Source organism: Schistocerca piceifrons, chromosome 7, assembly GCF_021461385.2.
Source record: "Schistocerca piceifrons isolate TAMUIC-IGC-003096 chromosome 7, iqSchPice1.1, whole genome shotgun sequence".
Taxonomy (NCBI): Eukaryota; Metazoa; Arthropoda; class Insecta; order Orthoptera; family Acrididae; genus Schistocerca; species Schistocerca piceifrons.
Window position 1 is genome coordinate 351,284,752 of NC_060144.1, and position 24,897 is coordinate 351,309,648.

Genomic DNA, 24,897 nt, shown 5'->3' on the forward strand with positions numbered 1-24,897 from the left:
AGATGATGGGTGAAAAGATACTAGAAGAAATAAGCCGTATAACAGTAGAAAAGTTCCCTAAAATCCCACTCTAAATGAGGGCAGAAGCAGAAGAAATGAATACCTCAACAAGAGCAACATTTGCTTAAGCACTAAAAACATCAACATCTGCTATAGTAAATATTAAAATGTCATCAGCTGCTACAGCTAGTATAATCAACCAATCAGCATCATCCACTTCAAGTAGGAAAAGCAACAGAAACAAGAAACCCATGGTACAACAGGATTTTTGGTATCCAGCCATAATGAAAACTCAAAGATAACAGTGTTAAACGAAAGGAGAAATACCATCGGTGCTCACTCCCCTGTTCTAAAGATTATGACTCTAAATGTGCAGTGCCTCAAGAACAAATATTGTGAACTTGAAACAGCAGTAAGTAACACCCAACCTGATGTCTTGTGTATTACTGAACATTGGTGTAAGGACCAAGAAATAAGTAGTATTCATATTAATCCATTTAAACTGGCAAATCATTATAGTAGGAAAATTGCAAAAGGTGGTGGAGTCGGTATTTACCTTAGACAAGAGTTAGAATTTAAAAACAGATGTGAAGCAGAGAACTTAAGTATTGAAAAGTTTTTTGAAGCAGGTGCTGTCCAGCTATATGGCCTGATGAAAAAAGTCATATTCATAACAGTGTATAGGTCACCATGTGGAAACACAGAAGTCTTTTTTGATAAATTAGAATTGTTGCTAAATACTATTTACAAAAAAGAAACTGTTATTATTCTTTGTGGTGATTTCAATATTAATCTTCTAGTTGAAAGTCAACAAAAAAGGCAATTTTTGGACATATTAGAGAGTTTCAACATGTCACCACACATAAACAATTCAACTAGAATAACAAACACCTCCCATACCCTCATAGATAACATTTTCTCAAATATGTCAGCAACTGACATAGAGGTAACAAACATAGATTTAGGATTGTCTGACCACAATGCTCTCACAATTGAAATCCCTTTAAGGTCAAAGGAAGATAAAGGTGTAAATAATATTTACAAAAGAAACTTCTCTGTGGACAGCTGTCATCAGTTCATAAGTATCTTAGAACATGAAAATTGGTTAGATGTTATGAAACAGTCAAGTACAGATGAGGCATATAGTGTATTTGCATTGATTTATATGATGAACTTTGATATGCGTTTTCCAAAGAAACTGACCAGAATCAAGTCTACTGGACACATAAAGTCAAGTTCTTGGATGACTCTTGGCATTAAGAAACCATGTGAAAACATGAAAAAACTGAATTCAGAGTTGAGGGAGTGTACAGATACTGATTTTATAGAATATGTAAAGAGGTATAGGAAAATATACTGCAGAGTAATTGCAAATGCAAAGTTATTCAGTAATAATATGGAAATAAAACAGTCCAGAAATAAAACTAAAATAGCATGGGAAATTGTGAGAAAAGAAACCGGGGTACCTATCAAAGACAAGGAAATTATTCTAAAAGATGAGGAGAATAAAATGGTAGATAAATATGCCATGCCTAATTATATAAATAATTACTTTTTAAATGTACCCCAGACATTAAGCAGGAATTTTAGGGAGCAGATTAAGATGGAAGCACCCAAGGCAGCCAGCAGTATGATGGCAGTTCAAACAAACAAAAAGGAAGTTTTAAAAGCGATTAAAAGTCTCAAGTCCAAGATGTCAGCTGGAGTAGATGAGGTGCCAATAATATTAGTAAAGAAAACAGCTAATCAGATAGCGAAACCATTGGCACACATAGCAAACTTGTCAATGGCTGAGGGCGTGTTTCCACAAAAACTGAAAATTTCTAAAGTCATTCCCCTGCTGAAAAATGGTGATAAACTTAAAATAGAAAACTACAGACCTGTCTCACTCCTCCCAACTTTCTCTAAGGTTTTAGAGATACTAATGAAATATAGAGTCACACATTATCTTAATGTGCACAATCTGATAAACAGTAATCAGCATGGATTTCAAGCTGGGAGAAGCACCGAAACAGCTGTACTAGAATACACATAAGAAATAATCACTAACTTGGAAGAGGGAAAAAGTGTAGTTGGGATAAATCTGGATTTGTCAAAAGCCTTTGACACTGTTGAACACAGCATACTTTTGAAAAAGCTTGAAGCTATAGGTATCAGAGGACCAGTAAAAAGTGGTTTGAGTCTTATCTAGAAAAGAGGATGCAGGTGGTTGAAATTATAGCACTAAATATTAATCAAAAATTAAATTAAGATCAGATCCAAGGGAGGTCACAGTAGGAGTACCCCAAGGAAGTGTATTAGGCCCCTTGCTGTTCCTCATTTACATTAATGATATTCAGGTGTCAGAGAGAAAAGCTAGAATCATGTTATTTGCTGGTGATACTAGTTTAATAGTTATATATAAAAACAAAGATGAGGTGACTTACCGAACGAAGGTGCTGGCAGGCCGATAGACACACAAACAAACACAAACATACACACAAAATTCAAGCTTTCACAACAAACTGTTGCCTCATCAGGAAAGAGGGAAGGAGAGGGAAAGACGAAAGGAAGTGGGTTTTAAGGGAGAGGGTAAGGAGTCATTCCAATCCCGGGAGCGGAAAGACTTACCTTAGGGGGAAAAAAGGACAGGTATACACTCGCACACACACACATATCCATCCACACATACAGACACAAGCAGTCTGCTTGTGTCTGTATGTGTGGATGGATATGTGTGTGTGTGCGAGTGTATACCTGTCCTTTTTTCCCCCTAAGGTAAGTCTTTCCGCTCCCGGGATTGGAATGACTCCTTACCCTCTCCCTTAAAACCCACTTCCTTTCGTCTTTCCCTCTCCTTCCCTCTTTCCTGATGAGGCAACAGTTTGTTGTGAAAGCGTGAATTTTGTGTGTATGTTTGTGTTTGTTTGTGTGTCTATCGACCTGCCAGCGCCTTCGTTCGGTAAGTCACCTCATCTTTGTTTTTATATATAATTTTTCCCACGTGGAATGTTTCCCTCTATTATATTGATATCATTAGTTTAATAGTTAGTGATATGAAGCAGTCATTGCACAGTACTGTGGACCATGTCCTACAAGATATACAAAAATGATTTAGTGCTAACAAGCTAACACTGAATGTGAAAAAAAAACTAATTATGTGCAATATGGAAAAATAAGTGAACAGGATGACCTAAATCCCACCATGGATGGCAAACAACTTGAAAGAGTACAGTGTGCAAAATTCCTGGGTATGCACACTGATGAGAAGATTAATCGGAAGGACCATGTGGTGAGCTTAGCACTAAAACTAAATTCAGCATGTTTTGTGCTTAGAATTATTTCAAGAGTTTGTAGTAATGACTGTACCAGATTAGTATATTTTGGCTATTTCAGTCCATTGCATCCTATGGGATAGTATTCTGGGGAAAAACAAATTGTCGCCTAAATGAGATTTTCAAATTACAAAAACGTGCTATTCGGATAATGACCCACAGCCCACCTCAAACAAATTGTAGGCCCCTTTTTAAAGCATTGAAAATTTTAACAATTCCATCATTATACATTCTGAAATGCCTGTTGGTGGTCAAAAGAAATCAGGACAAAATGAAAACCAATACAGTCTTCCATAATTACAATACACAGCAATGTAAAGATCTCCGCATACAAGCTGTAACAAGGACCCGAAGCCAGAAACATGTGTGTAATCAAGGCATCAAACTTTTTAATGCACTACCAAAACATATCAAAGAGCTGGAAAATGAGGATAAATATAAAACTGTTATAAAGAACACATGCTTGACATATGTTATTACAGCATAAGTGAATATCTCTGCGCAACCGTATAACAATATATGTTTAAGTTAATGTGACAAATGAAATTACATCAGTGCATAAGAAATTATCTTATAAAAACACTTATTAGTTGTATATTGTATTAAACATAAGATAGATTAATATGAATTCAGCACAGATACAAATTTTGTAAAGATATTATATAGTTGTTAAAATGTACCCTGACAAATCCTATATCACAAATCTGATCATTGGGATGATAATAAATAAATAAATAAATATACTGTAAAGAGTGTTTCATAATTCCTATTACAGGCTTTGATATGTTGCAGAAGGAACTTAGTAGATAAAGTTTTGATAAGGAACCCATGTCCAGAATATGTACCATTTAGATATAAAATAAATTTGAAAGTTGAATCACTTTCAAATCTCCCACTTCACGGTATGCACACAAACTGAAAAGAGGACATAGTCATCAGTCCCTGTTGTAATTATAACATCACATAGAATTTGCATCTGACAACAACAATGGTTCTGAGCAACTGCTATGTTCACATCTAGGAGGGCTGACTGAGGTGTTTCATGAACACACCATGCTCTCAGCTTTGAAGAGGAGGTCCTTTGCCACACAGAAGAAAAACCAACAAAAATAACTTGAAATATTGCCCATGAGGTGCACTGCAATAGAGCTCAATGGTCAGAGCTCACAGTCTCCATTGTGCGTGTATCATGAAGTGGGAGGATTGTAAGTGAGCTGATCTTCAAACATATTTTCCATCCAAGTGGTGCATTTATAGATATGTGTTCCTTATCAAAACTAAGTCTCTGTTTTGTAATCTTAATACCCTTTGTGTGTGTAAATTTGCAGCATTTCTCCAAGCCAGGATGCCATATGAGAGGTGTGAATGGACTAGTCCATAGCACATTGTTTGCAGAGTGTGTCTGTTTACTGACTTTGACATGTTTCTCAGCAGAAATATGCTTGAACCTAATTTGCTGCACATGCTGATTCTTCCATGTCATAAACTAGCCACTGTTACACCTATAAATTTATAGCTGTCTGTCTCCTTTAGTTCTAGGTCTCCAAGCCTGACTGTGATGTCGTCCAAAGTGTGTTTTTTGCTTGCATGTATCTGAATATATGTTGTTTTGTTTCCATTTATAAAGAGATTGTTTTCCCTGAAATAATTGTTTCCACTTTTCATATTTAGTGAAGCCTTCTCTTGCAGATAATCTGTTGTACAACTGGTAACAACAAATGAAGTGTCATCTTCATACATGACTACACTATCACATACTGATTTGGTCATATCATTAACATACAAAATGAAAAGTAGTGGACCAAGGACGGATTCTTGAGGAACTCCAAATTTCACAATTTCAAAATTTGAAAAGATGTTTGTAATATTATTTTTCACTTTTTGCTTTATTTATACACTCTGTTTCCTATTTTCCAAAAACGATTTAATGATGTCTACTGCTTTCCCATTATACTATAGCTATGAAGCTTTTCTAATAGGATGTCAGGATGAACACAATCAGATGCTTTAGATAGGTCCAGGAATATACCATAGACCTTCTGTTCATCAAGTGCTTAAGTTACAAGTGTTATGAATTCAGCTATTGCTGTTTTGGTAGATTGCCATTTCTGAATCCATTTTGTTCATCGTTGAGAATATTGCATGTTTGTATAAAATATAATATTCTGTCTTTTATTATGGTTTCTGTTATTGTAGAGAATACAGATGTAATTATTATAGATCTGTAATTTCCTGGGTCTTTTGTGCAGCATCCTGTATGTTAAGGGATTACTTTACTCTTTTTTGGGCACATTGGAAATATTCCTTTTTCTGTAGATAAGTTTATCAGACAGGCCAATGGCTTTATTACCCATTGTAAGCAGCATTTAATTAGTTTAGTGTGATATAACATATAGTCTCTCAGTGTTTTTTGTTTTTAGATTATGTATTATTTTTACATAAAAATTTTGTCTCTATGTATTATTTTTACATAAAATTTTTGTCTCATATGGAATGTTTATTGTGTTTATTTTGTAAGTATTATTTTGAGTTATTAATTAACTTCAATATAATGTTTATTTATATGCTACCGATAGGTTAATATTTACTTGATTATATTGGCATTTTTCAAAGATAACAGTTGCCTCCATCTTTAAATACAGAGTACTGTTAACAGTACATTAATACTTGCTACAAAACTTTTAATCTAGAAATTCTGAAAATTTGTAGATCAAATGGCTCATGACATATGTTTTTAATTTTCTTTCAAACTGGTTGGGATTCCCAAATTCCTGCCACAGGTTGCAATATAGTCACAGCAGAAATCTACATTGCTTAGGAATGGTTTTTTATGTCTATTCCAGTTCTTTGTATTGGATGGGAACTTGTAGAACACTTTTGCATTAGACTCCATAAATCCACTCTGAACCCTAGACAAAGATGTGCAGTTTACATAAACACTATTTTTATGTCTTTCTCTGTGACTGTGTCGCTCACAGTTCAGTTGAAACTGACTTTTATGAGTATTACCTCCAACAAAGGCATTAAGGGATAAATGTATAAGGAAGTGGTATAAGAATTACAAGATCCTCAAAAACTCTTCATTAAAATAGTTTCTTTAAAAAAGCATCACTGCATGCACGAAAGTTCTTACTCATGTGAGTGTTTATAGACAGTACTTCCTCAGCCTATGAATCTCTTCTTTCCCCTCTTGGCCTTAGCTTCAGTCTGGCTTTAACCTGTCAGCATATAGTTCATTAAGAGTTCATTTAAAACACAATGGCTTAGTTCACTGCTATTTCTGATATCTTCCTTGCAATTAGTCTTTTTCATTCAAAGTTTGAAAACTGGTTAAAAAGTTTCAAAAGTTAAAAAAAAATAGATTTGAAATTAAGATTCACAGCCCCATCAATAGTGATCGACCTAAAAATAGTCATGTAATATACATTTTGATATGTATAAATGATGATGGCATCATTTTGGGTAAAATATTAGAGAAGTAAAATAGTTCCCCATTTGGATCTCTGAGTGGGAACTACTAAGGAAGATGTCATTATTAGGAGAAAAAAGGTGGCATTATATGGATCAGAGCGTGGAAATTCAGATCCCTTAATCGGGTAGGTATGTTAGAAAATTTAAAAAGGGAAATGAATAGGTTAAAGTTAGATATAGTGGGAATTAGTGAAGTTTGGTAGCAGGAGGAATAGGACGTCTGGCCTAGTGAATGCAGGGTTATAAATACAAATTCAATTAGGGGTAATGTATGAGTAGGTTTAATAAAAAATAAGAAAATAGGAATGCAGATAAGCCACTATGAACAGCCTAGTGAACGCATTACTGTAGCCAAGATAGCTCTGCAGATGAGAAGGAGATTGAGGAAATATATGATGAAATAAAAGGAATTATTCAGCTAGTCAAGGGAGATGAAAATTTAATAGTCATGGGGGCACAGTAATTTGATAGTAGGAAAAGGAAGAGAAAGAAAGATAGTAGGTGAACATGGACTGGGGGAAAGGAGAAAAAGAGGAACCTACCTGGTAGAATTTTGCACAGAGCATAATTTAAACATAGCTAACACTTGGTTTAAGAGTCATGAAAGAAGGCTGTATCTGTGGAATTGACCGGGAGACACTGGAAGATTTGAGATTGATTACATAATGGTAAGACAGAGATTTTATAACTGGGTTTAGAATTACAATAATGCTGGAAGCTGAAGAAATGACTTAAAATTTGTGCCACAGCTAGGACTCGAACCCTGACCATAACACCACTGCAGCACTATGGCCAACTGTGCTGACCACTAAAAATGAACTACTCAAGTTGAATGCCCCCCCCCCCCCCTCCTCCCAAACACAAACATCTGCAGCTTCTTTTCCCCCTAAATTGTTAGCATTGTATTGCTGTAAATTGGTGTAAAGGTCAGCATTTCTACCTAGTAAGCAGGAAGACCCAAAATTATCGTAGATAAAGATGAGACTTAAATGTCTCAGAGAAAATTTAATTATAAAATCTTTACAGGGTTTGGATTAAAAGACATTTCCAGGGGCAGATGTGGACTCTGACCACAATGTACTGGTTATGAAACGCAGATCAAAATTGAAGAAACTGCAAAAAGGCAGGAATTTATGGAGACTGGACCTGGATAAGATGAAAGAACCAGAGATTTCAGAGAATTCTAGAGGGAGCCTTATGGAATGATTGACAAGAACAGGGGAAAGGAATACAGTAGAAGAATAATGGGTAGCTTTGAGAGATGAAATACTGAAGGGAGCAGAAGATCAAGTAGGTAAAAAGATGAGGGCTAGTAGATATCCTTGGATAACACAAGAGATATTGAATTGAACTGACGAAACGGGAAAGTATAAAAATGCAATAAATGAGGAAGGCAATAGGGAATACAAACATCTAAGAAATGAGAGCAACAGGAAGTGCAAAATGGCTATGCAGGAATGGCTACAGGACAAATGTAAAGGGTTACATAGATGCTGCCTACAGGAAAATTAAACAGACCTCCGGAGAAAAGAGAGCCATCTGTATGAATATCAAGAGTTCAGATGGAAAACCAGTCCTAAGCAAGGAAGGGAAAGCAGGAGGGTGGAAAAGTATTAGAGGATCTATATAGGGGAGATGTACTTGCGGGCAGTATTATGGAAATGGAAGAGAACTTAGATGAAATGAGGATGGAGATATGAATATGAAAAATTTACAAAGCACTGAAAGACGTTAAGTGAAAACAAAGCCCCAGGAGCAGACAACATTCCATTAGAGCTACTGTTAGCCTTGGAATGACAAAACTCTTCCATCTGGTGAGCAAGACATACAAGACAGGTGAAATACCCTCAGAATTCAAGAAGAATAGAATTAATTCCAAAGAAAGCAGGTGCTGATAGGTGTGAAAATTACTAAACTATCATATATCTAAAAACAAAGATGATGTGACTTACCAAACGAAAGCGCTGGCAGGTCGATAGACACACAAACATACACACAAAATTCAAGCTTTCGCAACCAACGGTTGCTTCATCAGGAAAGAGGGAAGGAGAGGGAAAGACTAAAGGATGTGGGTTTTAAGGGAGAGGGTAAGGAGTCATTCCAATCCCGGGAGCGGAAAGACTTACCTTAGGGGGAAAAAAGGACGGGTATACACTCGCACACACACACATATCCATCCACACATATACAAACACATGCAGACATATTCAAAGGCCTTAATATGGGAGCATAATCTGGCTAGGGCGAAGGCTTGTTTGCGGAGGGAATGCAAATAAAACTTAATGGGGTCATTGTGGGGGTGTTGTGAGGGTGACATGGTATTAGAAGGTGGAAAGTGTAACATGAGGCTGAAATGAAAATGAAAATAAAAATACATGGGGAGAGATAAAGGTGAACTAGAAAGTAACTGGAGATCTGGTGTGAAAAAAGGGCGAAAAAGTGTTGGTTAAAGCTGGGCTATGTTGATCCTGTGGTGAACTTGGGTTGATAGACAACGATGTGCATAAATGTTAGGTGGTTGTGTTGCTGCCAAAACACGTTAAAGGGTGGAGAAATTCGGGAAAATTTCGAAAAAACTGCATGTAAATGTATTAAAAGGAGTGGTTTTGTGGTGGCAGATTATGAAAATGAGGCTAACAATTGTCTGACGAAGAAATAATGACGTTAAAACCTGTGGGAAGCAGCTACAAATTATCAGTGATGTGTGAAAAACTGAAATGGAAATAAAGCGAAAGTTGTTGGAACTAGCCGAAATGGTTGTTTAATAGGTGAAAGGAACTGTTTGTGAACTAGAAACGGTGGATTTTATAGTAGCGGTAGTGTTGAAAGTGGAAAAAAATTTTTTTGGTTATGGTTTGGAAGTGGGTTACGTATTATTGAGTATATATAGGCGGGATAAAATTGTATAGTAGGTATAGTATATGTATAGTAGATATAGTATATGTGTGGATGGATATGCGTGTGTGTGCGAGTGTATACCCATCCTTTTTTCCCCCTAAGGTAAGTCTTTCCGCTCCCGGGATTGGAATGACTCCTTACCCTCTCCCTTAAAACCCACATCCTTTCGTCTTTCCCTCTCCTTCCCTCTTTCCTGACGAAGCAACCGTTGGTTGCGAAAGCTTGAATTTTGTGTGTATGTTTGTGTGTCTATCGACCTGCCAGCGCTTTTGTTTGGTAAGTCACATAATCTTTGTTTTTAGGTATATTTTTCCCACGTGGAATGTTTCCCTCTATTACTAAACTATCAGTTTGATAAGTCATGGCTGCAAAATACTAACACGAATCCTTCACAGAAGAATGGAAAAACTGGCAGAAGTCAACCTCAGGAAAGATCAGTTTGGATTCCAGAGAAATGTAGGAATACATGAGGCAATACTGACCCTATGACTTATCTTAGAAGATGGATTAAGGAAAGGCGAACCTACATTTATAGCATTTGTAGGCTTAGAAAAGCTTTCAACAATGTTGACTGGAATACTCTCCATCTAATTCTAAAGGTGGCAGGGGTAAAATACAGAGAGTGAAAGGCTATTTACAACTTGTAAGAAAAAATTGGAATAGGAATTAAAGTCCAGGGAGAAGAAATAAAAATTTCGAGATTTGCCAATGACATTGCAATTCTTTCAGAGACAGCAAAGGACTTGGGAGAGTAGATGAGTGGAATAGACAGTGTCTTGAAAGGAAGATATAAGATGACATCAACTGAAGCAAAATGAGGACACTGGATTGTAGTCAGATTAAATCAGGTGATGTCGAGGGAATTAGATTGGGAAATGAGACACTTAAAGTAGTAGATGAGTTTTGCTTTGTGGGCAGCAAAATAACTGATGATGCAAAAGTAAGGATGATATAAAATAAAGACTAGCAACTGCAAGAAAAGCAATTCTGGAGAAGAGAAATTTGTTAACATCGAGTATAGATTTAAGTGGCGGAAAGTCCTTTCTGAAAGTATTTGCATGGAGTGTACCCATGTATGGAAGTGAAATGTGGACAATAAACAGTTTACACAAGAAGATAATAGAAACTTTTGAAATGTGATGCTACAGAAGAATGCTGATGGTTAGTTGGGTAGATTACATAACTAATGAGGAGGTATTGATTAGATCTGGGAGAAGAGAAATTTGTTTACAACCTGACTAGAAGAAGGGATCAGTTGGCAGGACTCATTCTCAGGCATCAATGGATCAGCAATTTAGAACTGAAGGGAAGTGTGCAGGGGTAAAAATCATAAAGGAAGCTCAATAAATGAATACAGTTAGCAGACTCAGAAGGATGTAGGTTTCAGTAGTTACTTGGAGATGAAGAGGCTTGCACAGGATCAAGCAGGATAGAGAGCTGCATCAAACCAGTCTTTGGACTGCAGATGACCACAACAACAAAGTGTGTTTCTTTGTAAATATGTCCCTTGAGTGCTAATTTAATTGTTCCTGCCTCAATAAATAATAAGCAGCTATTTATTTTGTGTCCTACACAATGTTAATATTCAGTGAAGACTTTCATACTGTGCAAAATACTGTTTGATATTTAATTATATGCTGTAATTTTATCACCCCTGTATTTGCTGTTCTGTTGTGAAAATGTCTCCATGGATAAATGAAGGTAAAGTGAAGAAGCAAGCCCTCTAGATGTAATCATTAAAGGAAAACTTGCATCATTTCCATATCTTTATACTTACTGTCATTAATTTTTTAAGTACATCTAAATTTCCTAAGCCATATAAAATGTTTCAGGTATAACAGCTACTGAAAAACTATTTCATGATACTACAACAAATTATTGATTCATTAGTGAGTCACAGACAATTAATTTTGGAAACAGTGTGGCATACCTTATTAGGTTCATTCCATGGGAGCTGCCCGAAGTTATGTGATCGATGTGGACGGCTGCCCCACTGCTGGTCATACGTCATCATCAGATATCCCTTCTTATCATAGCAGCATTGTTGCTCTGATCCTCCCAGACTGTACAAAAGAAGTGAAAATTAGTGATATACTTACATTATTCTCTATCGGAAATATCTGCACTGACAATTTCGCAGCAAAAAATGTGGCAGTTGAGATCAATCATAATTGTCACATTCAATTAATCAGTTATAAAGTGGATAAGATGCAATACTCTCTGTTGAGATGAAACAATGTATTACAGGTACTCATAGTTGTAATGAAAGTAAAATAAAATTAATTAATATACAAAGATAAATGAAAACAGGGATTCATACCTGGATCTATACCTATTGTGAGTGTTTACATTACACATTCAGGTCATCCAAGCACATTTATAGAACAGATTCAAATTTTAAAGCATAAGTAATGTTCTTCTATGAAGTCCTTGACACCAGTGTTGCTATTTCCAGATATCCCTTGGGAGAAACTCTGATTGTCATGTACAGAATTAATTTTTGGCAAATACAGAAGATTTTAGTCTGGTCTTGAAGGCATGCCTGGATAGCCTAAATGGGTAAAGTGCCTAATAATAAAAGGTTCAGGTATGTGGTTCAAGATAAGGAGGTTCCCAACTTTAACAGGAAGAATAATTAGTGGTGACCCTAGGATTATAGAACAAGCATTTAACATGTGTATATCATTTCCATAAAGTGTGGAACATGAAAGGTAATTTGGACATGAAGTGGGAAAAGTTCTGTGATGTCAGAATGTTGAATTTTACAGAACAAATCATTCACATACATGAAAAATGATTAAGTCTTGATGCTTTGTTTTTGGTATGATTTGTTATAATAAAATGTTAGGGAATGATATACTGGTGGTTAACATGGTACCACACGTAAAGTGTTGAACACATCATGGAAATGTAAACCTCATCAGCCAATATCTTTGTGTATACTCACTATTGACGTACCAATGAGAACTGAGATAAACTTGGGAACATATGAAGGCAACAAGTAAGAAGTACCTATTTTGTTGACATTACAGGCATATGCATACATAATGTATTTTGAAACTTGGTTCCTTTCAATTTGGAGATCTTCCATTCAGTTCTCACACAGACAGGAGCTCCTCACAAATGTCTTTAACTCTGCTTGATTGTTCAAATATGTTATCAATGAGATTTTGTCTAAAAGGAAACATGGAGTATTTTTAATGTCCTCTTTGCAGTATGTTCAGTCCCTTTGAATCTATTGGCACCTCAGCAATGTTTTTTGAGATTATCTCCACACAATTTTGAGAACTGTTACTGAAGTTAATGCACCTATTTCGTACCTGTACATTTTCATAGAAAATTCTATATGGCTGACACGCTAGATACCAACAACTGCCACTACAGAGTACAGCAGTCTCAGATCACATTGGCAATAATGTCTTGCATTGTTGTTTCTTAGCACTGATCAATCACCCTACCAAATAAATCGACATTCCAGTCCAATCTCTGTTACCTTTCATGTCTCGTGTAAAGATGGCTTAAGGCTGTGAGATAAAATATTATACAGCAGTCTTAAATTGTCATATGGATCAACTGGGATTTATGCTTTATGCTCTTAAAGAGAGGTAAAGGATATTATTCCTGCAATGTCCATATGTTGTACACTACAGAGAGTTGAGGACAGAAAGAAAGTGCACTAATACATATTCATAGGATGATAACAAGGTGCTAGGTCAATTTTCTGTTTGCATTTGAAAAGAAAAGACAAGTGTGTAAACATGTAGCCTAGATTCATACATATAGATGAGAATATTTGTGAAAATGTCTCTAAGTTCTAGGTAAATTGGGACAAAATGAAAACAAAATATGCAGCTGAAGAACACAATCAAGATAATTGGAAGACACAGAATTAAGGACACAAAATTAAGGAGTCCCTTGCTCTTCTTTACATTTCATATGCACTGATGACTCCCAATTGAAAAACATGCGGAAAACATCTGCTGCTGTTTATTTCAGTTATTGCCATGGGGAGAAGTATCTGTGATGGCAATAATGAAATGTTAACTCAATACATTATGCGAAAGCAGTGGTCAATTATGTACTTATAACTAGACTCTAAGAAGACTTTCAGGGGCATAGCTGATAGGAATATCTGATCTGAGGTTCAGTCTTGGGTTCCTTATTGTTCTCAATATATGTTAACGACTTGCAACTAAGTATTCATGAAGATGCAAAGCTAGTTCTTTTTGCTGATAGTAATCACACGCAACAAGCAAGAATCAGCTGAGGAAATTGTAAATAATGTCTTTCAGAAAATTATTCAGTTGTTCTCTTCAAATAGACTCTCACTAAATATTGAGAAAACATAGTTTATACAATTCTATACAATAAATGGCATAACATCACTGATAAATATACACTATGAATAGATGTCTGTTGCCAAGGCAGAATACTCAAAATTTCTGGGTGTGTGCATTCATGAGAAATTGAATTGGAAGAAACACATTGATGATCTGTTGAAACAGTTAGGTTCAGCTAGTTATGCTATTAGGGTTATTGCAAATTTTGATGCTAAACATATCAGTAAATTAGCCTACTATGCCTATTTTCATTCACTGCTTTCATATGGCATCGTATTTTGGGGCAATTCGTCATTAAGAGAGAAAGTATTCATTGCACAAAAGCATGTAGTCAGAATAATAGCTGGAGCCCACCCAAGATCACCTTGCAGACATTTATTCAAGGAACTCGGAATATTCACAGTACCTTCGGAATACATACATTCACTTATGAAATTTGTCATTAATAACCCATCCCAATTCAAAAATAACAGTGAAGTGCATAGCTACAACACTAAAAGAAAGGATTATTATTATTATTATAGCCTGGATTAAATCTCACTTTGGCACAGAAAGGGGTGAATTATACTGCCACAAAAGTCTTTGGTCATTTTCCAAATAGTATTAAAAGTCTGAAAGATAGCCAACCAACATTTAAAAGCAAATTAAAAGAATTTCTGAATGATAACTCCTACTCAATAGATGAATTCTTAGATATAAAGTAGTAAAAAAAAATTTAAAAAAAGTGACGCGTTCCACATCATTATGAGATGTCATATTCATGACCTATGGAACAAGAATTAATGTATGTATGATAGACAGTGAATGCCATCAACTAGTATTGACATCTTTCCAGTTGCTACAGAGTTAAGGTAGCAAAAACACTGAGTTCTTACTGGATTTCAGGTCTGCCTACTACACAAACAGCTGCTTTCTTAAATGGCCAAACACATTTCAGCATCTTTGTGCCATGATCAATGGGTACTTTTATTCAGTTCTGTAAAATATAAAAATGTTTTAAGTAATGATTATTCAAACGAAATTGGGCATAAAAATAGTTTTGTTCAGTTTTTGGTATTACTTTTTTTTTTTCTACACTGTTGAGTTCTGTACAACTATGTGTGGGAAGTTCTGGCTGAGAATTTCTGATTTTGTACTGTTGAGTTCTGTACAACTATCTTTACATTACTAATGTGTGGAAAGTTCTGACTGAGAATTATGAATTATTTAGGAATGAAGGATATGTCTCGCTGAGAGGCAGAAGCACTGTGTCATCGTTATGTCAACTGAACACAATGCAGGGAGACAGGTGTGCATGTGAGTGAGTGTTGTGTGTTTGAGAGCATATTTCTCCTACAAGCTTCAAAAAGGAAGCTCATTCTGAAAGCTAGCAAAGCTCTGTACCTTCTGTTTGTGTACCTATCAACGACACAGCACTTCTGTCTTTCATTGAGCTGTCTCCTTTATTCATAAATCATTCGTAATTCTAAGTAATTTGTAATTCTCTTTACATTACTGCATATTAGTAGCTTTTCTTCTTACTAAAAGAAGTTACTGTGTGTTTGGTTGGTGAGTTAGTAAATCACTTTATCTATAAACACAATTTTGTTGTGCAAAAATGATTTGTGCATATATTTTGAGATTGCTTACAATTAGTTTCAAATGGATATTTTGAAACCAACTGTAGGCAATCAAAAAATACAGTCTTGAAATATTTTCATAAACTAAATTAAATTTATGGATAAACTGATTTGTTACCTAGCCTACCAAACTCACAGCAACATCATTTAATTGCAGATGGCAAGCCACCAATACACAGTAACATAAAAAGATCACTATAGATTGCACACCTTAACTTGGCTGCTCTGTGATCAGTGAAAGCCGGCTGACTTCGTGTTGCTACAGAATGTTTACACTAACTGCAAACCTTAGCTACGTAACAGTGCTGTGCACCACAGCAATAAGTAGCCATTGTGAATTTAGTGTTGATTCGTGTGAGGTATTTTTCATAGTGACTGATAAAATTATTTACAAAATTGAGTGAAGAGGCTGTACCTGGTCCTTCTAGTGACTCACCATCAACTATTGTGTCATTACTGCTATGCATTAACACATAACATGTTTGATGTTTGGATAATAGGTGGACCTGAAATCCAGTTATCTTTATGTGCAAACACAACTAAAGCTTCAAAATGAAATGATAAATAAAACTCTGTATTAGGTGGGTCATCTCAGTGTCTCACTTCTGGCTTCATAGACAAAAACACACTAAAGATAATGTTGTCTGCCAACTACCTTCACCCGCAACCGGAAACCAGTCAATGCCTGTTGATGTCATTTGATTTAGTCCCATCAGCCACTTTGCTTTGAGTCTTTTGACAACATGTTGTTAGTATACTGACACAATAGTTAACAAACTTTTAAATCGAATGGATGAGTGTGTGGAGAATACAGATAACATTATTCCAACAATTGTATTGTGGATACTTGATTCTGTACTAAAATAATCTGGAAGTTATCTGTAACTGCTCAAAGCTTTCATTCACAACTGAACTAGATGATTTGTTAAGCTGCAGTGAATTGTTGAGTATGCAGCATTATACTGAGATGTGTTTTATATGAAGAAGTAATTATACTTTTTATTGATATCTGATTGAAACTACTTTGTTCCATTTCTGAACAATGTCCACTCAGCTAAAGCTAGGCCATGTCCATCAAAACTGGTTGCTTAAAAAAAAAAAAGAATGTATAAACTCTTAGGCTGTTAGTATAGACTGTCATGATTAGTATTTATTTCTAGTGATTTACATTTTCAGAATCACTTTGTTTCATTCTAAGTGTATCTACAAATATTTTTCCAGTATAAATAAATTATATGTGACCATATAAAGTGGCACATTGTCTGAAAATCTTGATTCATTAATCAAAGTCGCTGATCACTTATCTTCTGTATTACATAGAAATATTTTACACAGACCTTGGAATTCCTGATCGAAGACAGTGTACTGCACCCTCATGGTAGAAACACTTATGATTGGCATCCTTATCACAGTCATAGTCTGGCATGAAGCGGCCTTTATCAACAAGAGCATGCTCCAGATCACAAGGACATTGTGGGATGTCATTTGCAAAGCTCTTCAAGTAGCGATCGTTCATTAACCAATTATCACACATATTTGCAGGCCAGTCTGTACCATACTGTCTTTCCCATTGTGGACCAAAGTACCACCCAAGAGGAATAGGACGACTCCATATGACACTGAAACAATCAGCCATCAGACAATGACTACACTACAAAAAATGACAAATGCATATACAGTGGAACAAAATCTACATAATTCAATTCATATCGGCCAGTTTATGCATCAGTTTATCTGTTATTCAGTGACAATTCTTATTTGTGTAGAAGCCATCACAGTTAACGTGGAATATGTAAGGTGACCTACAGTGTTGAATAAATGTGGGCTCACATTACATATTAACCAAAAATTTGAAATGTCAAACAAAGGACATTTTTACCGAACGAAGTCGCTGACAGGTCGACAGACACACAAACAAACACAAACATACACATGAAATTCAAGCTTTCACGACAAACTGTTGCCTCATCAGAAAAGAGGGAAGGAGAGGGAAAGACGAAAGGATGTGGGTTTTAAGGGAGAGGGTAAGGAGTCATTCCAATCCCAGGAGCGGAAAGACTTACCTTAGGGGGAAAAAAGGGGTATACACTCGCACACACACACACATCCATCCCCACATCCTTTCGTCTTTCCCTCTCCTTCCCTCTTTCCTGATGAAGCAACCGTTTGTTGCAAAAGCTTGAATTTTGTGTGTATGTTTGTGTGTCTATCGACCTGCCAGCACTTTTGTTTGGTAAGTCTCATCATCTTTGTTTTTAGATATATTTTTCCCACGTGGAATGTTTCCCTCTATTATATATATACATATAAAACAAAGATGATGTAACTTACCAAACGAAAGCATTGGCATGTTGATAGACACACAAACAAACACAAACACACACAAAATTCAAGCTTTCACAACCAACGATTGCACTCCAAATCCCAAGCCACTTTCCTTGACGTTGACCTCCATCTGTCCAATGGCCAGCTTCACACATCCGTCCACATCAAACCCACCAACAAGCAACAGTACCTTCATTATGACAGCTGCCACCCATTTCACATCAAACGGTCCCTTCCCTACAGCCTAGGTCTTCGTGGCAAACGAATCTGCTCAAGTCCGGAATCCCTGAACCATTACACCAATAACCTGAAAACAGCTTTCCCATCCCGCAACTACCCTCCCGACCTGGTACAGAAGCAAATTACCAGAGCCACTTCCTCATCCCCTCAAACCCAGAACCTCCCACAGAAGAACCCCAAAAGTGCCCCACTTGTGACAGGATACTTTCTGGGACTGGATCAGACTCTGAATGTCGCTCTCCAGCAGGGATACGACTTCCTCAAATCCTGCCATGAAATGAGATCCATCCTTCATGAAATCCTCCCCACTCCACCAAGAGTGTCTTTCCGCCGTCCACCTAACCTTCGCAACCTCTTGGTTCATCCATGTGAAATCTCCAAACCACCTTCCCTACCCTCTGGCTCCTACCCTTGTAACCACCCCCGGTGTAAAATCTGTCCCATGCACCCTCCCACCACCACCTATTACAGTCCTGTAACCCGGAAGGTGTACACGATCAAAGGCAGAGCCACGTGTGAAAGCACCCACGTGATTTACCAACTGACCTGCCTACACTGTGAAGCTTTCTATGTGGGAATGACCAGCAACAAACTGTCCATTCGCATGAATGGACACAGGCAGACAGTGTTTGTTGGTAATGAGGATCACCCTGTGGCTAAACATGCCTTGGTGCACGGCAAGCACATCTTGGCACAGTGTTACACTGTCCAAGTTATCTGGATACTTCCCACTAACACCAACCTGTCAGAACTCCGGAGATGGGAACTTGCCCTTCAGTATATCCTCTCTTCCCGTTACCCACCAGGCCTCAACCTCCGCTAATTTCAAGTTGTCGCCGCTCATACCTCACCTGTCATTCAACAACATCTTTGCCTCTGTACTTCCGCCTCGACTGACATCTGTGCCCAAACTCTTTGCCTTTACAAATGTCTGCTTGTGTCTGTATATGTGCGGATGGATATGTGTGTGTGTGTGCGAGTGTATACCTGTCCTTTTTTACCCCTAAGGTAAGTCTTTCCGCTCCCGGGATTGGAATGACTCCTTACCCTCTCCATTAAAAACCACATCCTTTCGTCCTTCCCTCTCCTTCCCTCTTTCCTGATGAAGCAACCATTGGTTGTGAAAGCTTGAATTTTGTGTGTGTGTTTGTGTGTCTATCAACATGCCAATGCTTTCATTTGGTAAGTTACATAATCTTTATTTTTAGATATATTTTTCCCACGTGGAATGTTTCTCTCATATAAAATTTCTAAAAATAAAACACTCATTGTAGTCCAGTGAATAAAGATTAAAAATAGGGGGGGGAAACTGTAGTTGTAACTTTTGTGACAATTCTAGGAGGGAATGTCATGACCAACATACTAAAAATCCTAACTGATGGGGTATGAGTGTTGGGATGGGGGGAGAGGGTGTTTAAAAGTCACTTTTTTATGTTTTTCTTGATTACTTCGAAAACAAGTGTTTCTAATGAAAATGTTTTGCAGCACAAAATCAAACTAAATTAAGTTTCCTGCAAAAAAGGCCCTATTCATTTTTTCTCTAGAAGTAATTGTTAAAGCCTTGCATGGGATGGAAAAATTGCAGATTATTAAAAATACTATTAATGGTGTAAAATTTAGTTTTACTTTTAGATAAAGTGGGTTAAAGACAAATATTAAATTTTTGTACATCTAAGAGTACAGCAAACCTGTATTAAGGGAAAAATTGAGTTCTAGGGGTGTAACAGGGTGAAGTGAGGATCACGCGGGGTAGAAGTGAGAGGGAAGGTAGGCCATCAGATTGTGTTCATGCAGTTCCGAGGGTTGCAAATTGAAAATTGAACAGGTGATTCACCACTCTATCTATCCCAGTACATCACAAGAATCAGCTCCAGGATGTTTCACAAAGTTATACCTCTACAGTGCTCCTCATGCAGCTCTGGCAACAGAGTGTGTTTATTTTTCAAAAGATGCATTAACACTACATGGAATGAAGAAATGAGTTACTAGTAACACTAATACAAGAAACACATATGGACAGATGTATGTACATCTCTGCACAGTGTTCTACTCTGTTGGAGGAGGAATTGTTTCTTAGCCAGCATGCATGGCAGCGGTAGTGTTCTTCCTGAAAAGACAACTTTCCCTACTATGAGTACTGCTTGATTTTCAGTCTATTTGCTGTCCAGTCCTCTTGTGTGAGTAGACAAAATAACTTCACTGAAAGCATGTTTATATAGTAGGGCTATTTACAGCTTATTAAGTGAGTAATTATTTGCTGTTGTTAAGAGAGCTACTATGTGAGAAAGCTCAACAGCTGGAAGTGTAATTAGCCTACTGACTGAAGACACTCCCCCCCCCCCCCCCCCCCGCCCCCTCCCAAGCATAGCTCACTGACAACATGTACTTGACAATGTTGACTTCATTGTCTCCACTGTCACTGTTTGGAATAGTTTTCATAGCATAATAGGTATAAAATGCATCACCCCAGTCTTACATCTTTCAACATCTGAAGAGAACGAGTGGCTTAAATTGCATTCCTCCACAACAGAAGCAGGTGTTACAGAAATTCAGATATTTTAATATTTCATCAGTTTCATGTGGTATGGAAACACCGTGGGCTAGGGCCTCCCGTCGGGTAGACCGTTCGCCTGGTGCAAGTCTTTTGAGTTGACGCCACTTCGGCGATTTGCGTGTCAATGGGGATGAAATAATGATGAGAAGGACAACACAACACCCAGACCCTGAGTGCAGAAAATCTCCGACCCAGCCGGGAATCAAGTTCGAGCCGGTAGGTATGACATTCCGTCGCGTTGACCACACAGCTACCAGGGGCAGATGTTACATGTGGTGACTTCAATATTAATGTTGTATATGATGGTGCAAGAAAAAAGATATTGGTAGAAATCCTAAATTCATATTATCTGATGCAGACTGTGTTTTTTACTGAATAGGGTGCAGGGGAACAGTAGCACAGCCATAGACAATATTTTTATTCATTCTTCATTACTAGATGGGCATTCTGTCAGTAAAAGGGTGAATGGCCTTTCAGACTTTCAGACCATGATGCACAAATTTTAACACTAAAAAGCGTTTGTGATAAAACAAATGTCACATATAATTACAAACTATGTAGGAAAGTTAAGCCAATGGCAATAGAGAGTTTTTTAAACCTAGTCAAGGAACAAGAGTGGTAGGATGTTTATAGTGCCGATAACATATATGACAAATATAATGCTTTCCTTAACACATTTCTCATGCACTTTGAGAGTTGTTTTCCATTAGAACATTCTAAACGTGGTACTACCAGTAAAAGGCAACCTAGGTGGCTGACTAATGGATAACGATATCATGTAGAACAAAGAGGGAATTATATCAAAATATCAGAAGTGGTCACAATCAAGCTACAGTAGCCCATTAAAAGTAGTAATGTAAGGTGCTTAAAAATGTTATTAGGAAGGCAAGGAGTATGTGGTATGCAAACAGAATAGCTAATTCACAGGATAAAATTAAAACCATATGGTCAGTTGTGAAGGAAGTGTCTGGTCAGCAGCACAAGGTTGATGATATAAAGTCAGTTCATAGTAAAAATATTTCTGTTACTGATAAATCAGATATATGAACAGCATTTAACAATCATTTTCTGAGCATTGCTGGTGAATTTAAAAATATGGTTTCTACAGGGCATCATATAACTCTTTGGCAATTGCCTTTTGGAGATTGATGTCTGAAATACTCCTCTGTGATACATACAAGGGTGAGATTGAGTCAATAATTAAATCACTGAAGACTGAGGACTCTCATGGATATGATGGAGTGCCTAGCAGAATATTAAAGTACTGAGCTGCACATGTTAGCTCTGTATTTAGCCATATTTGTTATTTTTCCTTTAGGAATGATTAAAGTACTCAGTAGTAAAACCTCTTTAGAAAATGGGAGAAAAGGATAATGTAGATAATTTAGACTTATCTGTATGCCATAATTGTTTGCTAAAGTTATTGAAAAGCTTGTTTATGTAAGGATAATTGATCATTTTATGTCACACAATTTGCTATCAAATGTACAGTTCAGCTTTAGAAGCCATTTAACAACTGAAAATCTCTTATCTCTGTGAGGTACTGGATGGGTTAAACAAAAGGTTTTGAACACTAGGCACAAGAATCACACCTCCAACTTCTTGCAGCAAAATAAATAATTTCCCTGACAATTTACTATCCAGATTAACAGTAGAACAACTTATACAAATGTGTTAAGTTGATATTGATACAACTCTCTTGGTACCTCTAATTTCCACAGTTTCTTTCATATGCATTTCTCTTCAAATCCAGATTGGTCAGAGTGGAAAACAAACTCCTTACTGTGTGATGGGATAAGTTTGTTTATCTCAGTTACAAATTTTCAGGCTGACTCACAATTTGCTACGCATTGTCAAGCTGATGCTATGTTTGAAATTTTATTATCTTGTGTCTTCCAATTCTGTAGCACCATTTGCGGTTATGCAACCACCAACTACTTCCCTTGAAATCACTGTGATCTATGCTGTATACAATTTCACGTGCATAAAATGGCAGGTCAGGATCAAGCCCATCCTGTAAACTGTATCACCAGTTTTTGTAACAAGTACACTTTGTCCTCCCTTGACTATCAGAGTTTTTTGTATGCACTATATGATCATATTATTCAAAATTTGCTTGTAAAATTTTTTTTTTTTTTCTACCATTTCCATAATTATGTTTAGTTCCCACTCCTTGGATAACGATTGTCCATTACTATAGTCCTTGGAGACAGGATTTGTGGCTCTCTCTCTAACAAGGATGATGAACTACATAGCTCAACACCTGTTTCAATATCACTTTCACTTGTTAAGCACATATTGTTGTCAATGTACTCGCCATGTGCGATGTCCACACAGTGAAGCATACATGACACCACACATTCCATTGAATCATCTTGTAGAAATGCTAATATTTCATCTGACACTTCTTTCTCACTCTGCAAAATATCTTGGGTTCCTTACTGATGAAATGTTAATTATGGCAACTGTTACTGTAGATGTAATGAAATGTTTACTTTACCTACTGTTGCCATTGCTCTGCTTTGTATCAACATCACTAGTGCTGCTGTAAATTACTTATTGACTAAGCAGTTCAACTACACTCTGTAGCCTCACACTGCTGTCACCACTGGATACCTCCAGTTCCACCCCTGTTGCCAGCAGACAATATGTGGGGCATCAAATACCGTAAACATCATTGGCCTTCTGCGACCTCGCACTCAAGGGGATCCTTGTAAAAATTAATTTTCCCTCTACCAGTATAGAACAGCGTGCAGAGATTTATAAGGAATCCATCCATATCTGTTACTTATGTCAGTATGATTAGTAATTCATACTTGACCTTCCACATAGAGTTAATGCCTTTTGTGGGAAATATACACCCCTGGACATATCTGCACACTGTGTCACCACAATTTCGTAAGAAGTGCTGTAGAGGTTGGTATACCTTTGTGAAACACACTGTAGCTGCTTCTTGTGACATAGTGGGATAGGCAGAATGGATCATCACTAGCTCAGTCTTCAGTTTGTGCACCTATGAAGGAGGGAAATACATGAACACAATTCGATGACCTACTTTCTCTCTTGCTTCTACCCCACACGTATCAGCCTTATCCTGTTACATTCCCTAAACACAATGTACCCTTAATATGGTTCTGCTGTACTTAGATGTTGTACAAACATTTACTACTTGTTTTTAAACCACTTCAGTTAAAGCTAAACAGTAATTTTATGTTGTTAAAACAACATTTTTAATAATCTGCCATTTTTCCATCTCCTGCAAGACTGAAACTGTTAGTCCTAGAGAGAAAATGAATAGGGCTCTTTCTGTACAAAATTTAATGTAGTTTAGTTTTGTACTGCAAAGTGTTTCCACTAGGAACAGGGGTTTCTGAATCTTTCAAGAAAAACATATAAAAGTGACCTCTAAATGCCTGCTACCCCAATGCTCAAACCCCATCAGTTAAGATTTTTAGTATGTTGTTTATGACACTCCCTCCTAGGATGGTGCAAAGCTTTGTGACTACACGGTTTCTCTGCCTAATTTTCTTTCATTGACTGGACTATTAAGTTTGGCAGAAGGAAAATGAAAAGAATAACACCAAATCTCCAGATTTATTAACATTTCAGTTACTTTCTTATCTGCCACAATGCAGTAAAGCTTTCTTTATATATTTTTTTCAAATTTCTGTTCTATCTTGCTCCTTGATCCTGAAACTGACTAAAATGTCTGAAAAGCTAGAGGTGTTACTTCTGTTTTATAGCTCCCTGCCTGAAAATATTCTCCAGTGATCTGGTAATTAGCAAGCAGACTTTTCTCTTTTGTTTCATATAGTCTTGTACTTAAATTTTTACTTCTGATTTTGAAATTATATCTGCTTAAAACATAGTAGCAAGTAAATAGTACCCTCTACCATGCACTTCACAGTGATTTGCAGAGTATAGATGCAGCTAAGTTACATATTACAAGCAATAATAGCATCAATCTTATTAGCAATAGACTAAAGGCAAAAGGATTATGGGAGACAATAGACATTGAACATACCAATGAAATTGGAAAATGTGACTGTGTATTGTCACAGATTTTTCCCTGGTGGGAGGACTGGAACAGAATGCACTCAGCATTTTGATGCCAACTGAGGAGCTACTTGAGCGAA

The 24,897-nt window shown here is 36.8% G+C and overlaps 1 protein-coding gene across 1 annotated transcript in view; it reads right to left on the minus strand.

Annotated features, from left to right (window-relative positions):
- The window catches only part of LOC124805698 (protein mesh), a 196,959-nt gene that overhangs the window by 90,289 nt on the left and 81,773 nt on the right, over positions 1–24,897 (minus strand). The window contains exons 10-11 of the mRNA XM_047266267.1: positions 16,980–17,261; positions 11,614–11,746 (exon numbers count right to left, since the gene is read on the minus strand). Of these exons, the coding sequence (XP_047122223.1) occupies positions 11,614–11,746; positions 16,980–17,261 (415 nt within the window). The remainder of the gene's footprint in view (positions 1–11,613; positions 11,747–16,979; positions 17,262–24,897) is intronic.